The 25,544-nt window shown below is 34.9% G+C and overlaps 3 protein-coding genes and 1 long non-coding RNA gene across 8 annotated transcripts; 2 read left to right on the top strand and 2 right to left on the bottom strand.

The window, feature by feature from the left end:
* Positions 1 to 1,495: 1,495 nt before the first annotated feature.
* Positions 1,496 to 7,910, bottom strand: LOC116346530 (protein transport protein Sec24A). Of its 2 annotated transcripts, none has more exons than XM_031776629.1 (13): positions 7,819 to 7,910; positions 6,480 to 7,661; positions 6,312 to 6,382; positions 6,164 to 6,195; positions 5,356 to 5,482; positions 5,141 to 5,250; positions 4,685 to 5,074; positions 4,485 to 4,602; positions 4,273 to 4,380; positions 3,349 to 4,183; positions 3,190 to 3,287; positions 2,880 to 3,018; positions 1,496 to 2,512 (listed from the first exon to the last, which is right to left on the bottom strand). In XM_031776629.1, exons 2-13 carry the CDS (start codon positions 7,607 to 7,609, stop codon positions 2,401 to 2,403), a joined length of 3,270 nt encoding a protein of 1,089 aa, XP_031632489.1. In that variant the 5' UTR covers positions 7,610 to 7,661; positions 7,819 to 7,910; the 3' UTR covers positions 1,496 to 2,400. The 2 variants fall into 2 exon arrangements, with proteins under 2 accessions (XP_031632489.1, XP_031632488.1); XM_031776628.1 differs by having other exon boundaries at positions 7,771 to 7,900.
* Positions 7,911 to 8,373: 463 nt separating this feature from the next.
* On the top strand, positions 8,374 to 12,500 carry LOC116346534 (rap1 GTPase-GDP dissociation stimulator 1). 4 transcript variants are annotated; one of them, XM_031776639.1, is made up of 5 exons: positions 8,374 to 8,530; positions 9,436 to 10,257; positions 10,464 to 10,610; positions 10,681 to 10,857; positions 10,936 to 12,500. In XM_031776639.1, exons 1-5 carry the CDS (start codon positions 8,503 to 8,505, stop codon positions 11,748 to 11,750), a joined length of 1,989 nt encoding a protein of 662 aa, XP_031632499.1. In that variant the 5' UTR covers positions 8,374 to 8,502; the 3' UTR covers positions 11,751 to 12,500. The 4 variants fall into 4 exon arrangements, with proteins under 4 accessions (XP_031632499.1, XP_031632500.1, XP_031632498.1 ...); XM_031776640.1 differs by having other exon boundaries at positions 8,382 to 8,818; XM_031776638.1 differs by lacking the exon at positions 8,374 to 8,530 and adding an exon at positions 9,002 to 9,213.
* Positions 12,449 to 13,784, bottom strand: LOC116346557. The gene is made up of 3 exons (XM_031776695.1): positions 12,985 to 13,784; positions 12,799 to 12,922; positions 12,449 to 12,579 (listed from the first exon to the last, which is right to left on the bottom strand). The coding sequence occupies exons 1-2, from the start codon at positions 13,652 to 13,654 to the stop codon at positions 12,855 to 12,857; spliced, it is 738 nt and encodes a 245-aa protein (XP_031632555.1). The 5' UTR covers positions 13,655 to 13,784; the 3' UTR covers positions 12,449 to 12,579; positions 12,799 to 12,854.
* A 2,929-nt stretch (positions 13,785 to 16,713) lies between these two features.
* On the top strand, positions 16,714 to 19,834 carry LOC116346568. Its single transcript, XR_004201592.1, has 3 exons — positions 16,714 to 16,753; positions 19,247 to 19,455; positions 19,717 to 19,834. It is a non-coding gene; the product is annotated as an uncharacterized LOC116346568 (long non-coding RNA).
* The last annotated feature ends 5,710 nt before the right edge of the window (positions 19,835 to 25,544 follow it).

The raw sequence follows: 25,544 nt of genomic DNA, 5'->3' as shown, positions 1-25,544 counted from the left end.
TTTTATTTTGATCGATGATTTTATTACTGGCACAATGTATATGTTCTTCGTTTTTGTGTACATACCGTACGTAAAAACAACCAACCAAATCATTATTTGATGTTGGATCCAGCTAATGGAGCATCACGTTTAACTGGAAATGGTACGACGGATGATAAATATCCCTTGGTTGTGGACACACACATTCATGCTTGGAATTCTTCAACTTCTTCATTTATCAAAAATTGAATTGGCCGATGATCTCGAGTGTTGGAAACTTTGCCCATTTGACTCGCTCAATTTTTGAGTTTGTAACCGGTGACCATCGTAAAAAATTTATTGTTGAGTTGTAAAATGTAATAAAACATTTTTTTTTGGTTTAGATTTATGACGTCTGCATTTTACTCCATTTACTTTAGATCGATATTTTGTCACCTGAAAATTTGACTCACCCAAAAAAAAGTCGATATACCAAAAAAAAAAAAAAAAAAAATATGACAAAAAAAGTGCCTGTTCAAAAAAAAGAAGTTGAATTAAACCACATTCGCATTATTTTGAATCATTTTATTTGACTTATTCACTTGAATGTTTTAAGATGAATAGATGGATGAATATAAATGATGCGACCCCCATTAGTCGTCTCTCTGCGAGTATTTGAAACAGAAATTGCACCCATTGTATTGAACCCGTCTGGTTGATGTAACTTACATTATCATTCGAATAAATTCTCCCTCTCTCTCTCTCTCTCTCTCTCTCTCTCTCTCTCTCTCTCTCTTTTGACTATCTAATCATTGTGTTCGTTAAAACAGAGTATCATGATTTGCTGCTGCTCAGCATATAGTATAGCTGAGAGGTGAGAAATGCTGAACTCGTGCGGCTAACGCATACGAAACGGATGCACGATACATATTCCCCGTTCGCTTCGTATGTGCTGCCATTGACGCCATTGCCGGTACAACGGTAACACACTATACCAGCGAACATACGAAGTGAAAGGGGAATATGTATCGTGCATCCGTTTTGTATGCGTTAGATGTACACTTTCAGAATATATGAAAGACTGAGAGCAAAAACAGCACGTCGCATCTCATCTCTTGCTTCCACTTACGTAAGGAAAATAACGAGGGATGCGATGTGATGTTTTTCTCGCAGCTTCTCATATGTCGGTCGCAACACAATTTCAAACTCAACTGGATACTAAATTTTGAGTTTTGAATTGAACATCCAATCATCTGTTTATAACCGTTTAAACGGGGAGAATACATGTGTGCGTGCATCCGTTTCGTATGCGTTAGCCGCACGAGTTCAGCATTTCTCAGCTCTCAGCTATATGCTGAGCAGCAGCAAATCATGATACTCTGCGTTAAAATTTAACGCACATTTCACTTAACTATAGTTACCGAGCATTTTGAATACTTTCATATCACCACTTACATCATTTCTTCTCTTGAATAATATTCTCATCATATTTGTTTATTAATTTTTTTTTTTTAATCATGCTCACTAAACATTTCAGTTTAAACCGGATTTACTATGTTTATTTCGATTTCTTCTTTATTTTAGGCATAATCGTACTTGTTTCCTCTCATCAAGTAATGAATACATGCTTCAGGAGTATTGCTTCTAGTATAATATTATCGGCGGTCTCTCTGTAAACAGTATTTGTTTGTATGTGTGTGTGTATGTATGTTGCGATAAAGTATGAATTGCGTTCCGAGTAATATCCTAATAATTTCCTATTATTTATTAAATCGCGTGTAGATCGATTACATTTGGACACGATTTTTAATTGTATTTTTTTTATTGTTGTAAATAATTTGTTTGTCATTTTTTCATGTGCATTCGAACGAGCAACATGATAACCTATTTTACGCCATAAAATAAATAATATTGTAAACATCATTTTTCTAACAAAAAAAAAATGCGTTTTATCGATTTAACAAAAAGTGGTGTAGATCAGTGTTTTTCATCAAAATACATGTCAAAATTGTTTAAATTGCGGTGCAATTTTACATTTGCATTGATAGAAAATTCATCCATTTTAAAATTGTTTTGGTTGGGTTTTTTCTCTTTATTTCTTTTCAATCGTTTTCATATTTTTTTTTCCTATGTGTGTATCGATAAGTGTAATTAGTTGCATCTCCTCATCGCTACTAATTTGCATTTTCAATTTTGATGATACAAAATATACCGGCTTCCTCCTATTTATACTATGATTTTTTTTTCATTTAAGAAATATTGTTTATTTTTATTTTCAATTTTTTTTCTTGCTATCACCGCTCTACGTTGCACAAAACTCAAAATGAACACGAAAGTAAATCAAAACTGCATTTTTTTTGTTTAAACTCTTTCAAGTAGATAATTGAAGAGTAAAATATTTTCTAGTTTTTTTTTGGAAACATAACATGTTTAATCTAATTATTATTTCACTTGAGTTCGTAAGTGTTGCAAGAATTCATAATATGATAAGCTACTTTCACTTCGATCGTCCACTAGTTTCTCAACAAACATTGAACGGTACGGGCTATTATCTCTGTAATTTATTAAAAAGAACGTATGGATCAGATTTCAATCATGAGAACTAAACATTTAACCGTAGAACCGTCTTTGGTCGATACACCTAAATTTCGTCTTTGGGAGCACTCAGTTCTCCTACTGTATTTTGTATGAAAAAGTTGGATTTGAAAAAAATATAGACAGAATTTCTTTTAAGTCAAAGATAGGTATGTGTTATAGACCGCTATCTACGTTTTGATTGGCCGACAACATATAAAAATTTGAAAATATTTGCCTCAAAGACGGTTCCAAGGTTAAAATATGTTTATGCAGAATCGAGCTGCACAAATCTACACGTATTAATATCTCTTGACGAATGAATTGATAATTTATCAAGCATTTACCTAATAATTTGAATAGGTGGTGTGTATGGTTTTTCCACATTGATTGCTTCCAAGAATGAATGTAAATTATCGCAATCGGTCGTTCTTGTGTTTGGTAGTTCGAAACACAAATCTGGTAATTCGCTAACATTCGAAACATCTAAAAATACAAAAAAAAACTCACAAATTTTCATTTTTGATCGAAATTAAAGAAAAATAAAAAAATCTCGAATTCGAGGTTTGGTCATAAGTAATACACATAATATATCCAAACCACACTATTCGAATATCAAAATTATTGCGCTATAGATAAATTACACAAATGAATTACCGAAAACATTTTTAAGAATTGTGGGCGGCACTTGTGATCCGACCAATAGCAGAATATATGTCCCGCAATCAAGTAAGAACATTGATCGTTGTTTTAAACTGTTTTGAAGACAAACGAGAATTAGTTTCAATTCGATAGCAAAGCGAAGTTTCAACTTACTGTTCAGCTGACAGCTGTAATAACGGTGGATCGGGTCGTTCTCCATTTGAATCGTCTGTACTATTTTCATTATTATTTTCGCTGAATAAACAATCCAGATGATATAAATCGGGATAAATGTATCGAATCAGTTGATCGAGCGGTAATGTTTTTAGTTCGCACATTGCAAATACTCGATCATCAAGACGTGTACTGGTGCCGGTTCGGAATGCTGGATGTTTAAGCAATGCAAGCATATACAATGGTAGCAATGATAAATTCATCGGTGCAATCAATTGACTATTCATTGATTTTATATTTTGGGCTGTATGATACGCACTGAAAATATCACAACTGGCATTGATGAATGCATCACGGGCATCGGCGAGACTCGATTGAAGCGAACGATCAACAGCCATTTTTGAAATTAAACCAATTATTGCTTGGGCATCAGCCGAATAAATAACATCGGTTAAACTATTTGTAACCGGCAAGCATAGCGTATGCACTCGAATTCGACGTTCACCTTTACTACTTGTGTACAATAATGCCGCTTGGAAGCATACAGTTTTGCTTTCGCCCAAATTTTCATCATATGTTATTTGCATTCCATAACCAGAGTCAGGATTAACATTTGGTAAAGATAGCAAATCGGTTGATCTCACAAAGAAATTGCCATGGAATGTGTGAATTGTAAGACCACGTGTGCATCGAACGCGCATCACAGATTCAAAGCCAATTTTTCGCGTTAGATATCGTTCGAAGCAACGCTTGAATGCATCCACTTGTTGCGGCTTCGCATTGTTAAACAATGGAAAATGATGAATACAACCGCCACTAAATTTACTAATACCAGCTGATGATGAACAACAACAAAAAAAAAACGAAAAAAATGAATAATTAATTGAAAGAGAGAAAAAGATTTTTTTAGAGAAAATCACTCACAAATTGTAGCTAAATCACTGTATTGACTATTCATCAAGAATAAATCGACTGCAATTTGTTGACCCGAACACTCGAGAGCATGTCGTTTATAGAAATCAGTCGCAGGACCTAAATATTGAATTTATTTTTTAAATATGTTTATAGATTTTTAATGGATCTGTTTGAATTCTTTAGTCATTTGGCCGCGAAAGATGAAAGTTTGTTTTTGCTACCTAAATGTTGAATTTCTTTGGCTGATCGTTCGTTTGGATTTTCACGTGATTGTAAGGCGCCCGGACCAAGATTTGGCAAACATGTTTGAAACACCGTAACACGACCGCCAGTTTGTTGCTACAAGACAAAAAAATCCATTTAATTTTTCCTCGAAAAAAATGTCATTTTTCAAAGCGATGAAATTCTTAAATTTGCTCACCATCATTTTGAATGCAACCTGAAGTGCTGCTCCCAACGCCGAATTGCTATCATGCGATTGAGCAAATCGTGTTGGTAATTGTACCAATAAATCTTTGATTAATTCTTTGCATTCTTTTAAATTAATCAGTAAATTGTCGGGACACGGTAAAAATGGATCATCAATATCAACAACGGTTATTTCGCGCGGTTGAATAAAACCTTCGGCTAAACTATAAAAATGTACGGCACTATTGTAGGCAATAAAACCAATTTGGGTGCGAGCATCGCCTGGCATCGAATCCAAATGTTCAGCCAACGATTCACATACACATCGTAAATAGCCCGATTGTTGAGCAATCATCGATACATCCAACAGAAATAGATAAATTGCCGGCTGTGGTGGTCGTAACTATTCAGAAACAAAAAAATATTTCACATCAAATTGTGATAGATTTGGACATTCAGCAGCACATACCATATATTCCGACGGCGCAATAAACTCGATTGTACTGGATTTTACTTCAGGTCTTCGGGTCACATCACCATATGACTTACTCACTGGATCGTATTGGAACTCATCGGGCACTGTAATACATGCATATACAATTAAATTATACCATTCGTAAATTGTTTTATGATTCGCGGTAACAAAGTAATAAAATGAAATCCACCAGTAATTGTGATACTTACATTCATTTATTCGGAAACATAGATTACATTTCCATTTTTTACTATCAACAAAATAGACGAACGGATTTATGTATGTTCGACACGAACGACAACGCACAATCGTCGAACATTGAATCACCGGCAAATTCTGTACGGAAGATAAAACAAAAATTATCAATGTTGAATTAAAAAAAAAAAAAATTAGGAAGAAGAACAGATAACGAAGGTATTTAAAATTATAAGGTTATTTGAATCGAAGAATTTAAAAGCTTCCGGCAACTGAAACGTATGCATATTTTCATATCCATTCGGTGGAAGTGGTGAAAAATGATTTCGATACGTCCAAAAAGTAAACTTTGTCCTCATTGTTTGAGAATGAAAAATCGCTTTTGAATAGTATCAAACTTTGACCGGCTGGTGAAATTGAGTTCAATCTCTATCTTGTGTCAACACACACTCAAACCTCTATCTTGTGTTCAATGTCAAGCACTTTTGGACGTGGATCTGAATTCTGCATGTGTAAAATGACATATTTTCAATGAAAAAGAAAACAAAACAAAGTGTAAAACTAGTCATTAACGTCGGTGAGTTATTGAATAATAAAAATGTAAGCAACACTATGGAATGCAATGTAATTGCGATTGATTTTAAATCTGATTTCACACGAGATTTAGCGACACACGTTTTATTTTTTGCACTGACGTCACCTGATTTTTGATCAGTTTTTTTTTTCATTTTCATTTTCACTTCCTCGTGTCACAAAAGGTATTTTCTTTTACAATGTATCTGATAATACGGAATCATTAATGAAAATGTGTCAATGACTTACATTTAAATCCCTGAATGGATGTATTAAAATACCTAAGGGGAGAATCACAAAAGAAAAGAATTAATTGGAAATAATCGAAAAAGAACAAGAATAATCGCAATAATCAATAACAATTATTAAATAATAGAAAGGTAATTTTTAAAAATACCCAATGGAAGCCTTGATTTTTGTAGTAATGCATTACTTTCGGGAATTTTGGTGAGTGTGCATCGGAAAATACTGTTTTTTTAAAGGAAAAGAAACACAAAAAAATTAGTTTGCGGAAAAGTAGTTGGACGAACGCATGACGTATTTGAAAAGAATATATAACACATACTCTGGACTGCAATTGACTGACTCATAGAATTGATGTTCGAGTGAAATTTTTGGCGGTTCGACTGGTATCGTTGGTAGAATGTGTCTATTTTGCATCAAATCGACAGTATTATGGCCCCACATGCTATCGAATCCACGTTGAACGATATTATTTGCATATAGATGTGGTGGTGTTGGCTGCTGTTGCTGTTGTTGTTGTTGTTGTTGTTGTTGTTGTTGTTGTTGTTGTTGTTGTTGTTGTTGTTGTTGGCCTATATACGCTTGATTGCTACGCGGTGGCATCGTTTGTGGATAGGTTTGTGGCATTGGCTGTTGCCCTATATACGCCTGATTGCTAAGTGGTGGCATTGGTTGTGGATATGTTTGAGGCATTGGTGTCAGCGACGGCTGTTGTTGTTGTTGTTGCTGACCGGTTGCCTGATTATTACGCGGAGGCATCGATTGAGGATAGGCTTGTTGCATTGTCGGTTGTGTTGGCCCATTTATCAAATTGCTACGTGGTGGCATCGATGAGGGATAGACTTGTGGCAATGGCTGTTGACCATTTACCTGACTATTATTTGGTGGCACCGTTTGTGGATAGGCTTGTGTCATTGGTGGTTGCTGTGGCCCATTTATCTGATTGGTACGTGGTGGCATTGTTTGTGGATAAATTTGGGACATTGGTGGTTGTTGAGGTCCATTTACCAAATTGTTACGTGGTGGCATCGATTGAGGCGGATAAACTTGTGGCTTTGGCTGTTGGTGCTGTTGTGGTGGACCATTTGTTTGATTTGGTGGCATCGATTGTGGATAAATCTGTGGCTGAGACGGTTGTTGTGGACCATTCGCCAGATTGCTACGTGGTGGCACCGTTTGCGTTTGATAGGCCTGTGGCTTTGGTGGTGGTGGTGGTAGTGCTTGTTGCCCATTTACCTGATTATTATTTTGTGGTGGCATCGACTGTCCATAGGCTGGTTGCTTTGGTTGTTGCTGGCCATTTGCCTGATTGTTTTGTGGTGGTATCGATTGTGGATTATTGTGTGGTGACATTGGTTGTGGATAGGTTTGTGGCATTGATTGCTGCTGTTGTTGTTGTGGATATTGATTGTGAGCCGAATTTATCGGCGGCGGTTGCGTTACGGGGTACATAGATCGTTTTCCGATAATGTTATTTATTGAAAATATACACGAATTTTGCCAACTTAAAAATGAAAATATAATAAAAAAGAAAAATAATACACAACAAATAAAACCGAACCGAAGCAACACCGATGATTTATTAAATTAGGACGTGTGTATCTTTATCTCACTTGTTTCGTTCAGTAATCATGGAGGAAAAAATGATGGTTTTTAATTACCGTTTCGATTCGAGAGACGAAAAAAAAAATAAATCAAGGTTTAAATCTAGTTTTCAAAGACAGATATAATTGACGACAATGATTTCTTAGACAGAAAACGAAAACTGGACTACATTGAGCAACACGATATACGTGGAATGTAGACGAGAGGCCAACGACATCTATTGGCAAATATTTGATTTGATGCCGTCGCGGCCGTCACTCTATCCCATTTTTAAATTTCTCTATCTCGTTTAAAATTAGTCCAAAAAATTCTCTCTTTCGAAAAACAAACGAAAAATGCATTCAACAAAAATGAGAAACAGCAGATATGCTTGAATAGTTAAATGTTGTGGGTAAAAGTGAAAGATAAAATTCCAACCAGAAAATCAAGTGCAGGCGATCATTGAATGTTCAAATTGTGGCTGTCATATAGTAATGTCTTGGATTTTTGGCAGATGTCATGTGACGTTGATGACTTTTGCTCAAATTATTCCATACTTATGTGTTTGTGTGTCCGTGTACGTGCGTGTGCATGTGAGTGTATTTTTCCTCCGCACAATTAATTCATTTTGGTCTTATACACAAATGTCATTTCTCATGTTTATACGCCCAAAAAAGAATTTTTTTTATTGCTCCCATTCTCTGAGTGATTGACGACTGTCTCGCGAAGAAGAAGAATACATTGTCCATTTTATTGGATTAATGTTGTGTGTGGTGTATTATATATACGGTGTGTCATCAAAAACACGCATATTTTATGCATGCAAGGGATAAAATAAAATGCTCGCATCGGCAATACATCATCAACATCGCTGAATTGAATCGACTTGCTCATACTTGTGCTCTTGTGTATTTAAATTTACATTAAAAGTCCATCGGCTCTGACAAACTCATTTAACAACAGACTATCGTGTGTGTGTGTGCATAATTCGGTTTGTTTCTCGGTTGAATTCGATTTACGACAGACAAATTTTTTGAGCACAATTGAGAGTGTGCAATATCAAAACAATGGCAGAAGGTATGATATATGTGTAATCGAACTGATTTCACGGCAAAAGTGTGTGTGTGTGCATGTTTATATTTGATTATGATTTACATTGCAAACAACGAATTCATTCATTTGCATTTCTGTTTGTTTACCATAATCGATGTCATGATGACATTTCAAACATCAATCCAAATGTGAGATACAAGCGTTTTTTTCCCTCGTGAAAATGGCTCTTCGTCTGTTTCCCTCGCTTGAATTGATGCATTAAGTGTTTTCAATTTGCTATGTTTGGGCTTCGAGCGAAACGAGAGTGAAAATATGAATAAGTAATTCATGGTTTTTTTTGTGTACATGTCCCACCTATGCAATGAATGTCGTTGATTACATATATGTATTTGAGTGTGCGTGCGACATAGAGCAAACGAGTATGTGCGTGTGTGTTTTGTTTATTTATTAATTGCATCCAGAGTGCGTTTGTCAGTGTTGTGCCTGTTGGGCCAATTTCTATCAATTCAAACGAAAAAAAAAATCGATAACCCAGTTTTCGAAACGCTTTGGATGCCGCAATTCTTCCTTTTGCTTGCCGTTTTTTTTCTTTCTTTAATTAAAATGTATGATGTTCCTCTTTTTATTTTCAATGACAACAGGCGAAGTGGACGAATTGGTGGAATCATTCAAAACCATATCAATACAATGTACGAATAGTGTTGAATTAATTGAATGCCTGAAGAAAATTGTGCAAGCGGCTGAAACAAATGCAACCACATATGACGCAATCAATTTAACAGACACATTTTTGGTATTATTGAAACGCAACGATTTAGATGCGGATGTACGTGAACAAATCGATCGTACAATTGCTGAAATAACAAAAATTGATGGCCAACGAAAGCGATTCACAACGAATTCAATTATCGAAAATGTATTGAATCGTTTGGCAACGGAGACAAAACAAAATACATCGACCGAACAAACAAAGCAATCGTTAAGTGATACACAATTTATGATTGCCATTCAATGTTGTCGTGCACTCGGCAATATTTGTTATAACAATGAAGATGCACGTAATATTATTTTAAAATTAAATGGTGCTGCTGTTATCATCAATTTACTCGATCTCAAACTGGATGCCAACAATGAATTGGAGGTGACATTTGCCAAATTTCGTGGTGGTTTGATATCGAATTATTTGCTTGGCGGTGAACATTTGGCGAAAAATGCCATGGAACTGGACATTTTACGGAAAATCGAAAACATTTTGGACGATTGCATTGAACGCGTCGATACAAATCACAGCGAAGAGATTCTATTGAATACACTACAACCGCTTAGTTTACTCACCGAAAATGTGGCCGATTTGAATTTTTCACACAAACTCAACGGACAATTGGCCAAAATTTTAACCATTTCAAAGGATCCAGATGTGGCCGAAATTTGTCTCGAAATGCTTAACTATCAAGCGGAAAATGGTAAGGAGTCGATTTCACGTTTTTTTTTTGTTTTTTGAAAATCGAGCTGTTCTAGGCATCACGGAGGTGCGGATACTTTTCTTGTAAGTGCTGCTCTTTGTTAACAGGTGTTCGGGGCGCGTACTTCTCTGATGCCAATAACAGCTCTGATTCAGAATATTTTTGATGATTTCAAATCAAATCGAACATTCGGCATACATTTTCAGATGACGTTAAACTACAATTGGCCAAGGATGGTGTTTGCGAAACGATTTATCGTTTACTCGAAACATACAAAACATTAGCAAATACCAATGAAGCGAGAGCTCTTATGAAACTTGCATGTGATTTAATCGTTTTAATCCTGACGGGAGGTAAGAATCAAATTAGCCGTACAAAAATGTTAATCGAAACTCGATATTAAAAATTATTCGCTTTAAATAGATGAATCAATGCACTACCTCTACAATACATCGCTGTTAAAATATATGGAAGACTGGCTGGATAATTCTTATGACATTGATCTATTAACAACTGGCGTATTGGCGTTGGGTAATTTTGCGCGCACCGATAGTCATTGCATTGAAATGGTCAATCGGAATATCACCACAAAATTACTAAGTAAGTGTACTGCCACACAGAATGTTCAATTTCAAAATTGTGTATATTAATCAGTTTACTTTTATTTTTTGGAAACAGCAATTCTGTCAAAAAATAATGGTATCGATAATGAGATGAAATTGCAGCATGCATTGTTGAGTGCACTTCGAAATTTGGTCATACCGAAAGAGAATAAATCGGTGATTATCAAGGCCGGTTTGGTCGAAACAATATTGCCAATGTTGAAAATTCATCAGGCGCCCGTTGTGTACAAATTGCTTGGCACATTACGTATGCTAATCGACGGTCAGCCATCGTTGGCACATCAACTACTTGAAAATACCACATTGATACAGCAATTGATTGAATGGTGTCAGTCGTCCGATTGTTCCAGTGTAACAGGTGAATCGTTCCGTTTGATGGCATGGCTGATAAAGCATGCGTACAAAGATACGGCCAGCAATATAGCGACAACATCACCATCGCCAGCCACAACCACAGCAGCCGAATCGGCGGCATCAAATCGTTCTAGTCTGAAAGCGTTCATCAAAATTGCGGGTTCGGTACAATGTATGGTGACGATGCTATCGTCACAGCATATGGTCATGCAAAATGAAGCATTGATTGCCTTATGTATAATGTCTTCATTGTTCATACCGCGTGCATCGCCGGCATCCATTGCTGACAACGATGTTAATTTAGCAAAAATTTTAATCGATTGTGATTTAGGCGGCAAATTGGCCGATTTTATTCAGCGCAACGCTGACGCAATGACTAAAGAAATTGTTGAAAATGTACAAACGCTAATGGCACCGTTACGCACATCCGATACACTTATCGAACACCTCAATCAACACAACATTGATGAATTACTAAAAACAATTCCAATTCTCACCGAATACTGTACATTGTAAAATTAGCGCGCTGTATTCCGTTATTCCATTCGTTTCCTCTTCACATTTTATTCATTTTCGAACCAAATTTAAAATCGTCTCCAATTTGTATGTATGTGTGTAAAGGAGCGAGAGAAATTATGAGCATTTCAGGTGTGTGTGTGTGTGTGTGTATTTCGCGCGCATCGTGCAGCAATAACATATTTAATGAGAGAAAAAAATAGCATAATTAAATTTATAAAACAAAAATCGCTTACCATTAGTGCATTTTATAGTAATTAGCACATTTTCATTTTGTTCGACCGATTTTTTTCATTGCATACACAAGTTTTTTGTATTGAATTTTTCCAATTTGTTGTTAAAAAAAATTGTCACCGCAGAAATAGTGCTTCAGGACACAAGCACCAATGATATAAAGTAAAATGTACAGTGTTTAGATACCGGGGCGAATGCAAATTTCTTCGTTAGCAAAAGTTGGAAATTGTTTTTTTTCTTTATGTGCTTGCTTTCAAACACATCTTAGACATTATACAATACACACGTATTAAATAGCATTTAGCACCAATAGATTTATTTCTCTCTTATCCAAACAAACAAAAAAAAAAACAACAAAACAAATCCTCGTCTTATCGAAGTAAAAACACTTAATTCAATTCAATTGTAGCCGCTTAGATGCATTTGTTATTTAAGAAAAATAAAAATTAAATACTTACAAATTGTACTATAGAGAATAAACGTTTTATTTAATAAAAAAATTATTCCAACACCGAAGATTACGAATATTATTATTTTTACAAATGATTTGAATTGTGTAGATTCGGCATTGTTTGGACAAATTGATTTGATCTGGCTATAGCCCAATGAACAATTTGTAATACAAATTCACCCATTACCAGGCACAAATTCACGGTAAAATTTGGACCCGAATTTGTGTGTAGTTTCAGTTATTTTTACGGTTGCCATAGCGTAACATTCAGGTGTGAATACATGGAAAAGAGAAACGACAACCATTAGTATCAATTGAATTGTATATGAAATATCATTTTTTTAAATTAAAAACTTTACTCACCTACGGGCTCCTTCCCTAGCTTTGTGTAACACAAATTTATGGATTCAGTGCTGCTGTCAGTTGACATTGTTTGGTGGTCTTCTCAACGAATCAGGCACTAGTACGCCAAACATCCGACAAAGTCCTGTGTAATTTGAAGCAAAAACATTAAAAAATGAATAGACTCTATTTTCTATTGATTCATACCTTTGAGCATAATGCATTTTGCAGCAACAATATCGCGGTGCCAAACAACTGTCTGTGGAGCAGCAACATCACCCTGAACATTTAATGGCCAATTTTTGTAGGTAACTTTAACCTTTGACATTAAACGCCCATTCCGAATTATTTCGTCCACATCCTGATAATTGCCATTGCGAATTCGACGCTTAATTTCCTTTCGTCCCTTTTGCAAAGCACGTTTGCTAACCGTTGCCACAATTATATCTGGTAGACTAGCGACTGAGTCCGGTAGTCCAGCAATCGGTTTCGCTTTGCAACCGTAGCACACTTTGAATCGATGCGGTTTTGTGTTCGCTGGAAATCGTTCTTGGCAATTCGCGCATGTTTGTGATGTTCCCCATTCATCTTCCATTTTCACCACTGAATGGCCAAGTTTCTTGACGCTCACCAAAAATTTCCGAGATCCTGGACATCTTTTCCGTCTCTTCAAACCAAATGGCCGATTGGGTGGCATCTCCGATGCACCAAATACAATTATTGACGGCTCGTTGTTGGTCACTGTCACGGCGATGTTATCATTTACTTGGTTCGACTTCATGTAATAATCAAAATCCAGTCGTGAATATTTGCGCGTAGCATATGCTGACATTCCTTTTCGTAGCATTTTGATACGATACTCAATGTACCATTCCATGTTGAATTACGCGGTGATGGTGGACCTAATGGGTATGTCTTCAGATGATTCTTTTCCTCGATATCAAACCACCCAGCCAATTTTTTTCGCTTCTTTTTCTCTTTGTTTCTGCCGAGTTTCCCAGTAGAATCGCGTGTTTGGTATTGTGATGTTTTCCTTCAAAATCATAAAAACAATTAGTTTCGATTAAAACACATTTCAAGTTAGATTTCAAAATATCTCACCTCAACGGCCGGTTCATCAGGTGTTTTTCGGATGTTGCGACGCGTTATAGCCAACCACGTTTTTTCATTCGGATCGATGCCAATAACGTATTTCTTGCCCACAAGATTGTCCGCCTGTAAATGCACATTTTCGTTGCACGCCTGCTCTAGTTTGGTGTACAGTGCCGATACGGAAACACTATTGGTCACGATTTGATGATGGAATTGTTTGGATCGTTTGCCCAATTGCTTGATTTTATCGACGTCGAACAACAAATTCCATAGTCCATCTCGATCTCTGTAGTATTCTTCGGGGTATTTATTCAGCCGGTTGGTATCAGTGTTCAGTGCCATCCAATTGCGACCAGATCATCTAATAAAATGTTGGACTTTTCTATTCTTTCCACATTACCATTCGTCAAGTCGTTGGATCGATATGCTAACATTTTGGCATTTCTGATGTCGATGCCATCAAATCTCGGACCATTGGTGTTGTGATTGTAATACCAGCATCGCATTCGAAAGAATGACTCAAGTCGATCTTCACACCAAGTGGTGAGACCAGTTTTCGTATTTGCGATGTGCTGTTTGACAAAATAACGAAAACCATTCTCCAACTTTTCCTTGCTTGGCCATTCGAACTGTTCATCACTGAAGTTTTCGACCATGAACCGAAACTCTGGCGGTATGGGATTTCGGCTATTATTATTGTAAACAATTTCTGGCCAATACCGCATTGAAGCAATCGAAGAAGAAGTGTCGACGATCCCGTCGCAAAAAGAATTGACGATCTTCATTATCGAGTGCTTCATTCACCTTGAATAAAATCAAAAGTGAGGCCAATGAGGCAACTTCCGTCATTTGAAGACTGCGCTCAAACAATATTTGCGTCACAACTGCTGCATGCTCGGGTCGAAGTATTGTTTGCAATCCACATTTTATTGCAACGAAATTATTTTCTTCTTCTCTTTCGTCATCGTATACCGGCGAATCGTTGTTATCTCTTTTTCTTTTCATTTTCGAAGAACTGATACAATAAAACGAAAATGAAAAAATACACACAAATTTAGAAAAAAATGCACCAAATATAGCATAGATCACAAACCCAATAAGATAGAAACACTTCTATCACAAATCAAATGAAACAGTAATGAAGAACGCATTATAAATATCACGTCTTACCTCAACAAAGTGACTCGGTATTCTAAATCGAATGATGAAATTTATTTCCAATGTGACATGAAATATTTTCCCGATCGAAATGTTGTTGGAATATTCACAATAAATTTTATCAACACTCTGTTATTTCGAAATTAAAACAAAAATGAACACAAAACCAACTGTGAATATATCCATTCCTCAGCGAACAGCGTTCCGAACACACAAAATCGTTGAAATTGAAATGACAATAAAATCAATTGATCGCCCAAACCACGCTACAAACACTCACATCTAATTCTCAAGAAATCCTCTTAAAAACAAAACAAAATCGGTTGGTGCGATTGTGGTTTCAAACTGATGGAAGTTGTTTATACTAACAATACTGTCACACGATGCGAGCACATTTTTAATATAAATGAATATTGTTGGATTTGGTTTGACACATATACACCGTGCTAATCGAAAAATGTCAGAAAGATGTTAGTTGCATCTCGAACATTGAAAATACTAATTCCACAAATAAAGAAAATTAAATGCAATAAATGACGTATAAAAAAATAGTTCTTCTGCAGAGTTTTAAATTAAATTATGCAAATCTCTTTCCTAACAAATTGTTTATTTTTTTATTCGAGCGTAAGATTTAGATTTTCAATTTAAAACTTAATGTATTGGGTTGTGTTCACATTATGTTGTCAAATGAAATATTATTGGAAGTGAAAGAAACAAGTGGATCCATTCCATTGGAATTCGTGGGAACTATGCATATAATCTCCGTTCCATTTGACACGAAAATGACCACCAGAATGGGACAAAACGTTACATTTTTCAACGTTAGAATGTACTAAAAAACATTACAAATTTGTTTTCTGGCTAGTCAAATTACAGCGAATAATAATACAAAATATTATTTTATGAGACATTGAAAATAAAAAAACACCTAAAATTCAAAATTTTCATGAAAAAGTTAAGGTTTGAGATTCAATGTCTTCAAGTCCTGAATCAATATTGAGAATAGTTCAGTTCCCTGTTCCAGACCCCTGCCCTCCAAGTCCTTCCAGTATTATCTCACTCCCCAATTAACTCAATCATCTTTCCCTTTAGTTTATCGTGCTGTTAATAATTGTCGAACACATATCAAACATCAACGATTTGTGTTTTTTATGAGTGTTATACTCATCGACTTATTTCAATTTGTGTTTTTTTTTTATCTTTTCATTGTGTAATTATTCTCAACTAAAACATTTCACTTTATTTCCTAATAGAAAAATGTCATTTCTCATAAATGTTATTTCCACTTTTTTAAAACATTTCTCCGACATACTGGCCGACAGAAATATAAATTGAATTTTTTTTTTGAAGAACCAAATTGACATTCAACACAAACGACTCATACATTACACGGGTAAAATATCAATTTCTGTGTGCAGTGAATAGAAAAATTCAAAGAAGCATAGGACGTTTGTTCTCAGGTAAAAACTGTTTGTACTGTCTGTACATACATTGAGGTTTAAAATTCAAAACAAAAACATAAGCCGATATGATTTTATGATCTTTTCCTTATCTCAATGTCGTTGGCGTCTCTTTATGCCATATTTTCTATTGCAATAAAATCCGTCTCCTTCCAATGCGTTCTCCGAAAAATATACAAATTTGTACTGGGTAAATATGTTTTGGTTGCATTTAACTTTAGTTTCTGAGCTGCAGTGCTTGTGTTAACATCACATTTTTAGCAAAGGTAAGATTTTATTTATTATATTATATAGTTTGGTGTGTTTACATTATGTGTTACAATTTTCTAGCATATATTTTTTGCATTTATTTTTAAAAATATTTAATGATTGAGCTTGCAATATTTAACGATTGAGATTATAAAATTGAATTCGTTTATAAAAGAGATTTTTACGTGTAAATTCATATCTAAAATTCGGAAGTCTTAATGCATTAACATTATTTTATCTTGTGTTTCTTTCGTGAATGTCATTTGTGAAAATACAATTATTTGATAAATATTTCGGTGATAATTGTGATATAATGACCAGTAAACATATCGAAGTGTGAATAAAAGTTTTAGATGTCACTTATACAGATCGACATAAAGTGCCGAAAAAATAAGTTTGTGAAATTAACGGTTGTCCTTATGGGCTTTGGAGGGCAGTGCAACCCACCTTTGCGAAAATGCATCGGTTTAAAAATAATATACTACAGTGTAAGCTTCCCTTGGTGGCCCCAGTGAGAGACCATTTAAAGACATAATACTGATGTACACTTAATCTACAATTATTTTTAAGGTTGTACACTTTCATAAAATCATGCTACACTTAATTTGAAATTTTCAATATAGGCACCCCTCGCCCTTCAGATAAAACACTTAATTTCTTAGTAATATCGTAGGGGAATTGCGCTAGCAGTGGGACATGTTTTGTTTTTTCGAGAAAAAAATGAACCCTTAATATATTGAGAAGTTGTATATACCATCTTAATGGTGTTGTCTGTTGCTACATTTTTGCCAAGAGAAACTTATATGATTCCGTTTCAAACAAAAAAATTCTTGACAATTTTCTGAAGAGATGATTATTTGCCAAAAAAATTTTTTAGCCACCAGTGGGACACTAGGTAAAACCCAATGGAAATTGCTGGAAAAGTAGAAAAAATAAGCAAAAAACCTCAAATTATGAATGTTTATATAATATCACTGTGCGGTAAGTGTATTCAAACCCAATTTTATAGCAAAAACAGCGTCATATTCGGTCTTTTCATGCCAAAAAACCCCCACATACTCATTTTCAGAGAGTTTGAATGGACACCATTTTTACTTCAAAATGTGACTTCAGAGGGGAATAACCAAATCAATTTTTTTTTTCAAATGACCCAATTTTTTTTCAAAACGAATTGTGTGCCTTGACTATACTTGAACCGTACTACAACGCCTGATAGGTCACCACTCTGGGATATTGCATGAATTCAAAATGTTACTTGAGTATAAACAGCCAATTTTGGTTTTCCGGAAAACTCTCTAGGAAAATTGTGGAAAATCCTGACGTGATACAGGAAAATGGATGATGCCATTGAAATCAGCATACCCAAATTATGTAAAAACGGTGAGTCTCGTTTCTGTCACATTTTGAGTGTCGCACAGTGTATTTATTGAGTCAATTCATATGAAAAAATTTATCATATGACAAAAACTATTCGATATCATCACTTAATTCTTTCGCTTCATCGGTGTATTCGGACTCACAATTTTTGCTCACTTGGAATCGAGTCAAAATTCACGCAAAAAGCGTACACCGATGATATAAAACGCATTCGAGTCAAAGCATTTACATACTGCAGACAAATTTCCATCAATATTTTTATGAAAACACATGTGATACACTGAGATGACTTCTAGTGGATATGTCCCACTGCTGGACAAACCAAGTGTCCCACTGGTGGAAAATGCTTCATTTGGACCAACCAACGAAAAATGTATACACACTCAATATTTTCGTAAATCACCTTGCCACCATTAAAGAACGCTTGAAAATTAAACAAAATGCATATAATTCCTTTTCGAATCGGTGAAAAATGTTCATTTAATGGGCCCTCCCGAAAACCTCGGAAATTTTTTTTTAAAATTTATTTTGGGAGGTGTTTGGCATTGTATAATGAACGTGTGTGATCGCGCTAAGAACCATATAGAAAGTGATTGTGCATTAATATTAAATTATCAACGTGAACACATTGACATCATTAGTAGAAAAATCAGAAATATTTCACTGTCCCACTTGCTGGACTAGTCCCACTGCTAGCGCAATTCCCCTATATGAATGCAAAATTGTTACCTACACTTAATGTACACTTTTTTAAGACCATAATACATTACATAAAATTTTGGATTTAGAAAATCGCTACCACGGGCAAAATTATGAGGACCCCAAAAAAAAGAGGTCGATTTTTTGAAAAAAAATTTCAGGTACACTTCGAAACAAAATGTTGTAACCTAACCTACACATTCTCTACACTTAATTGAAACAATAAATTTTAGAAAAAAATTATGTAGCAAAATCATGAGTATACAGCAATTTTGTCGGCACTTTATGTCGATCTGTATAGGTGATATCTGAAACTTTTATTCAAACTTCAGAGCATATTTAGTGCATTTAACATAACTCTAGTTGGAATACGGAATTCACAATTTGAAATTGCTCTCATTTGTGTTAACAATTTCATTTGGTTTTTTCCTCAGATATCAACTGATCAACAATCATTTTTAAAAACCGAACTCTTAAAACGATAAAATGAAATCAAGAATCGCGATAATCTTTCTGATTTTGGTAGCCATCGTTTGCATTAGCGAACAAAATTCTATCAAACCAAAAGCTAGTCCCATGGACCCCTATCTGAATTGTTTGTTGGACAGAGGTGAATGTAGCAAAGCTGCCTCGTTAGTCAAAGGTAAGTTCTTTTATTTCAATTCATTGGGGCAGAAGGTTCATAATCATCAAAAAGTTTATTTTTTGCTAAACACATTTCATAACATTATAATAATGTGAAATGTTTTGCAGCCACCGATTTTCTTTTATGTCAATTTCAGTTCATAGCTGACAAATATATCTTGTGATCTGAAATTGACAATGTTTTCAATTGGAATAGATTTAAATATAAAAATGCAGAAAAATGATGTAATAAAACGTTTTTCTGTTTTTCTCTTTGCAGAAAAGCTGATCAATGCCATCAAAACTGGGTGCAAACAATGTACAAAAACGCAAATTTCAACCACGACAAAAACGGTAAATATTTTGAGAGAAAAACGGCCAGCAGAATATAAATCACTCATCGCTAAATACGATCCAAATGGTGAATTCCAACAAATTATTGATAGCAAAAATGGGATAAAAATAGAATAGCATACGAAAATGATGAATTTAGATTTTGATTGAATAAATAAGAAATTCGATTTATACATTGTCATTATTTGTATTTCATTTTTGTTTAACTTTAAATGATTTTAAGATTTTCATTCTAAATTTTAAAGACCAACTCGAATGATAAATTCACTGTCACTTGATGCTCTACGTTAATGGGAATATTAACAATGTAGGTACGATGAATAAGTGGTAAGTGCAAAAAAATAATATGAAAAATGTTCCTGTGTTGCACAGATTCTCAGCCACCGACTCGAACTGGATTTTTGTCGAAATAATCGGATGCCTGAGAATGAGGGCTCATAAATGAATTCTCTCTCGTTACACACTTTTGATAAATTTGATAAAATCATTGCCACTATTGCTACATTCCGTATATGATTTGAGCTCTTTACCAATTTTGGTTAATAAGGAAATAGTTTGACCACGTGAAGATCTTCGTACGTTTTTTTCTCTCATCGCGAGGCGGTCAAGTGTTGACGATGAACACAGTGGAAAAGAAGTATGCTCGCATGATAGAAATGTGTTTTTTTAAGGGAATAAATGTGTGTGCCTCAAATTGTATACTCCATTTTTAAGAACCAATTAAACGTTGATTGGTCACATGGAATTGTTATTCATTACATTTCAGAACACGCGCGGGCTCACTCATTTTATTGATCCCACAATTATAATGTGGAAATAACTATATAATGTAAGTGCTGATTGGTTGTATCAAAGTGCGATCACAATATAATCATCATCAATATGACCAGTGGAAATTTTCAGCTCCCGAGTAGCTGAAAGTAGAGAGTAGGGCCAATTGAATATTTTTGTTTTCTATCTCTTTCTCTCTCTTGCTCATAAATTTCGTTGATTTGGCTTTTAAATTGTACGATTGTGACTTATTTCGGTCAAGATCGAATTCATTTCTTCGTACTGTAGTGCTCTTTCTATCTGCGACCGAAGGATTTGATGCGGTTCAAGCATAAATGTTAAAAGGAAACAGACTTACAATTTTAGGCATATAAACATCAATTATCTAAATTAATAATATGATGATTTAGAAGGGAGCCACTGTGTCCAATAAAACGAATATAATACGAGCGTTAGCGCTGGGAAGTTGTATGTGACAAAATTGATGAAAATGTCTTTGAGCTTGATCTATTCAGCTATCGTTATGATGCCGTTTATGGTTGTTGTTCATTTGTTTTGTTTTTTTTTTCGCTTGTTTTTCGTCACATTGGCTTTTTGTTTTCATAAAATGCTGTATGCTTTTTTCTTATCGTCGTAGTTTCAGCTGTCGATCTTTGGACGTTAATTTGTTTTGGTCTCGCATCGATTTTAAAGCATTTGGAAAAAAAAACCGATGAAAGCATTTCAAGAGATTCCGTTAGATTTTTATGATCGATGTGCGCGCTTTTAAAAAACTTTAACTATAATTATGTATACATTTGCGACTGTTTCCAAGTCAACCATTACTATATGATCGAATTGGATTCTCGTTGTATTACAAATACATGACGACAATAAAAAAAGATATTTCGTGTGTCAACTAACAAAGTTTTCGTGTTTATTCGCAATTTAATTGAACATTTAACTGCAATACAAACGAACAATGAATGAAATTTAAAGAATAGCAACCGATCGGGTAATGAAGGTTTCCTTTTTCACTTACTCTCCAATATTGAGCAGTTGAAAAATCATTTATTACTTTTTATTATTTGCAAGCATTATGATTTATATTATGTGGACGCTTGCGATCACGAAATAATGTATTCTGAAGCGATGAACGTATTGGCGAAATTGACAAATTTCGATGTCAATACACCAATTAATTTTTCTCAATAAAAAAACAGAGATTTCACTTAATTTCCTTCAAAAAGGCGTTTTTATAGATATTCTCCGTTGAATTTATTCGTTGTTGGCACGATAGGAAATTACCCGATCGGTTGTATTTAAAAAATCCAACTGAAACCAGTCGCTCCAATTTTGGTGAAATTTTGCAACTTACACGTGTGTTTAACCGACCGAATGCTGTTGTTGAAAGTTAAGCGTTGAAAATAATATTGTGTTAAAAATACATGATATTAAAAAGTTGTGTTCATCATTTTTTTATGGCTGCGGTTTTTGCTCAAAAGCGATGTCTGTATTTAAAAGACCTGCTCTTGGACCAAATTAAAAAGAACAATAATAATAATAACAAACAACAACAGAAGCTGAAACTACGAATTCCATTGATTTGAGCCATGGCTTGGTAAATCTTTATTGTTGTTGTTCTGATGACGTCCATAAGAAGGCATATGGATATTCTTTTGCAGTGGGCACATTGGCCCTATTCAATTTGGCAATGGGCAAAAAATGGTCTCAAAGTATGCGACATCAATAATATGATGTTTAATTTGGGTTCAAACTTAAGGAGCTCGTAAATTTTAAAAAAATATAGAGAGATCGTCCAATAAATTCATTGATTTGTTTGAGTTGAAGCGCCCGCGCTTAAACTATCATTCCAGTTAAAATTGTCGTGAGTTTTTGTGCGCATCAAATATTATTGTTGTAATGTTTTGCGCATAATGTTTCACAGAAAGACAATGATTTCGGGCAAATCAGTTAAATGCGATGACTTTGAGACAAAATAAAGTGTTGATGAATTTAAATTGGTTGAAATATTTATGAGAGAGTATAGTTTCAATTGAATCAATTAGATTGTTAAGTGTGTGTGTGTGTGTGTTTGATGATTCTCAAGAAAATAGCAGTGAAAAGAATGCGCACAGATGCTCATCTCAAATTGATTGGCGTTCAGAACATTCAATTCCATATTTTCTTAAATTAGGTAGAAGTAACAGTTTTCAAACGTCATCTGTTTGAAAAATGAATAAAAAGAGACTGTTTCTCAGAGCAAGAAATGTGAGAAGGAGCTGGAGGAGCTTATTATTTGCTCACTAATGTGCTTCTCGCAGCTCCTCAGACCACTCCTGCTCACACATATTTCTCTGATAAACAGTCTCTGGCGTGCGATGTATCATGTCAAAACATTTCGAGCGATCGATGTTTGTCCCAGATGAAAGTGGATAAATGTCGTTTATATCTATATTTAGGGCCAATCCGTCTTTCAAGCCTTTCACCCTTCTAGATGTCTCTCTCTCTCTCTCTCTCTCATTTTTCAATGTCTTCATCCATATTTTTAATCGATTGCACAGAACACGTGCGCTTTTTCAATATGTTTTTTCTACTCTTTATTTCATCATTTGCGGCCTTACTTATTCTTTTCGATTTCACCTTGCTCGTTGCTATTCGCATCAGACATTCATCGCGTTATTGAATACAGGTAGACACTAGCGGGACATATGACTATGTACGACGGCGGTCAATCAATCATCTGGCAGTTTTTAAGACAACCACGAAATTCAAGCCGGCCACACAAAGCCATATGAAATCAATACAAATTTGCGTTGCAAAACTGATTGAATTATTATGTTGAATAAAAGGAGATAAGCGGCGAGGAGAGGGTATGCAAAATTCTATCTGTACAAAGAAGAAAAGAATATTTTGTTTGCGATCAACTATTTTTTAATACGAATAAGCTTCATAAAAAGGATTGTATTAATAGAGAAAAACATTTGATTAAATCAATGAACCATTTTCATGTCATTAAGTATATCAAAAATTGTTTCTTCAAATGAAGAGATCGGCCTACGAATGGAAAGAGTCTATATCATTTTGATTCGAACGCACATATGTTGTGTCAGAAACTTTGGTGTGGATTATACAAAATTTGACGTGCGATTGCAATTTTTCGAATTTACGTATTTCGAAATGCACGTCAAAACGATAAATATGGCCATTTGCTTTCAAGAAAACGGGCGGAGCAAGGGAGAAGAAGAGCGAGAGATCCCATGGCGTTGGCGTAGTTAATATTTCGTTTTTAATTCTCTGTACACTTTTAAAAATAAGAAAACGAAGCGAAACCATTGAAATTGTCTTCTTTTTTCTCCATTTGCCAAGTATTTTTTTTTTTTTGAAGTTGTTTTGTTCAGAATGAAAAACAAAATCATACACATAATTGCATCCAATATCGGTGTGTCGTTGATTTTTTGTTTCTGTGTAACTTGAAAATCAGCTTGTAACAATGCTCGTCTCGAACAACCGTCGATGACGTGCATGAATCGATGTCAAAACATATGACTTCTCTAACGAAGCCACTAATCGAAAATGACAGCACATAGAAAAGTGTCAATAAAAAAGAGCGAGAGAGAGAACATCATATTCAAGTGTGGCACGCAAAGCGGGAAGGAAATAAAAACGAACAAAATAATAAATGCGCGCTTACGACTTTTGCGAAGAGAATAAAAATAATGAAATTAAATTGATGATTTAGATGAAACGGTACGGCATACACATGTGTTTCATCGTGTAATTCGTGAATATATAATTTGGCGTTTTTCAAAATGTGACAGTACGTTCGTATTTAGAGAGTAAATATGTGTACGCATACCATTATACAATCGTTTGTAGGCTGTCGAACGCTTTACCGTATGACATAAGCGTCGAGCGTTCTCATTGAAGCAACAAACAAACACAAGCATACACACATTTGCGTTCGCAACAACAACAACAACAAAATATGAATGTGGCCACCAATACAACCGAAAAACAATATTGGCGGCTGACCTGAAATAGCAGTTGTTTCCTTTTCAGCGCTAAATAACAATCGCGTATAATATCTTTTTTGCGAACAAATAGAGTGAATGTATGTGTGTTCACAAACTTCTGCTTCTTGTGTTCTCTCTCTATGTATGCTATGTGTATTTGTCAATTCTCTCTGCCGCCGTCTGGTGGTCGCACATCGGCCATCAGTTTTTATTCAGGCTTTGTCAGTATACGACGTGCTTTTTCAAAACACTATAAATCTCAGTGGTTTTTTATTCATTCATTCTGTTCTTTCTGGAAAACAAATTTTCTCATCGAAATAACATCGAAAATCTGATTGAAAATTTACCATTTCGTTTTTAACAATTAGCGACGCATAATCAAAGTTTTTAAAACGCAAGTTTTTCTGTCAGTATAACCGTCAGTCAAACGAGATAGAGTGAACATCACCACACATCGGTGTACAACATTTCAATACATAAAATATTCGAAATTGAAATCGCGCATTTTTCATCGAAAATTTGATGTATCTTTAATTTTCATTACGGAGCCATAATTCTCTGCTGCCAGAGAATGTAATTTTTGTAATAAATACGTGAATTTCTTCTCCTGTTATCACTCAGCGAGCGTAAACACCCGTTACCCAATACACAAAAAAGGGGGAAAACAAAACTTTGGAATATTTACGCACGATTAGTTTTCATCATCATCAAACGACAACTATTTTTTAATGTTGCTGTAGCTTTGGGCCAAACGACAGTTTGAAGACAAGGAAAGAATATCGGCAAGAGCGCTAAACATACATTTGTTTTCATTTCAAAACGCACACCGCTTGATTACAAACGCATTTTAAAACAATTTATTGTTATTATCGTTCGTTTTTTTTGTGTGTTGTGATTGCGTTGCCGTGAACGTTTATTGAATGTTTGATATGTTTATTTATGAGCAATCACTAAATCATGGCTTCCTCCGTAGTATCCATTTGACGGC

Source organism: Contarinia nasturtii, unplaced genomic scaffold, assembly GCF_009176525.2.
Source record: "Contarinia nasturtii isolate CC-2019 unplaced genomic scaffold, AAFC_CNas_1.1 Cnas_scaffold_1565, whole genome shotgun sequence".
Lineage (NCBI taxonomy): Eukaryota > Metazoa > Arthropoda > Insecta > Diptera > Cecidomyiidae > Contarinia > Contarinia nasturtii.
Note: the sequence above shows the minus strand (reverse complement) of the source record. Positions and strands in the feature narration are given on the sequence as shown.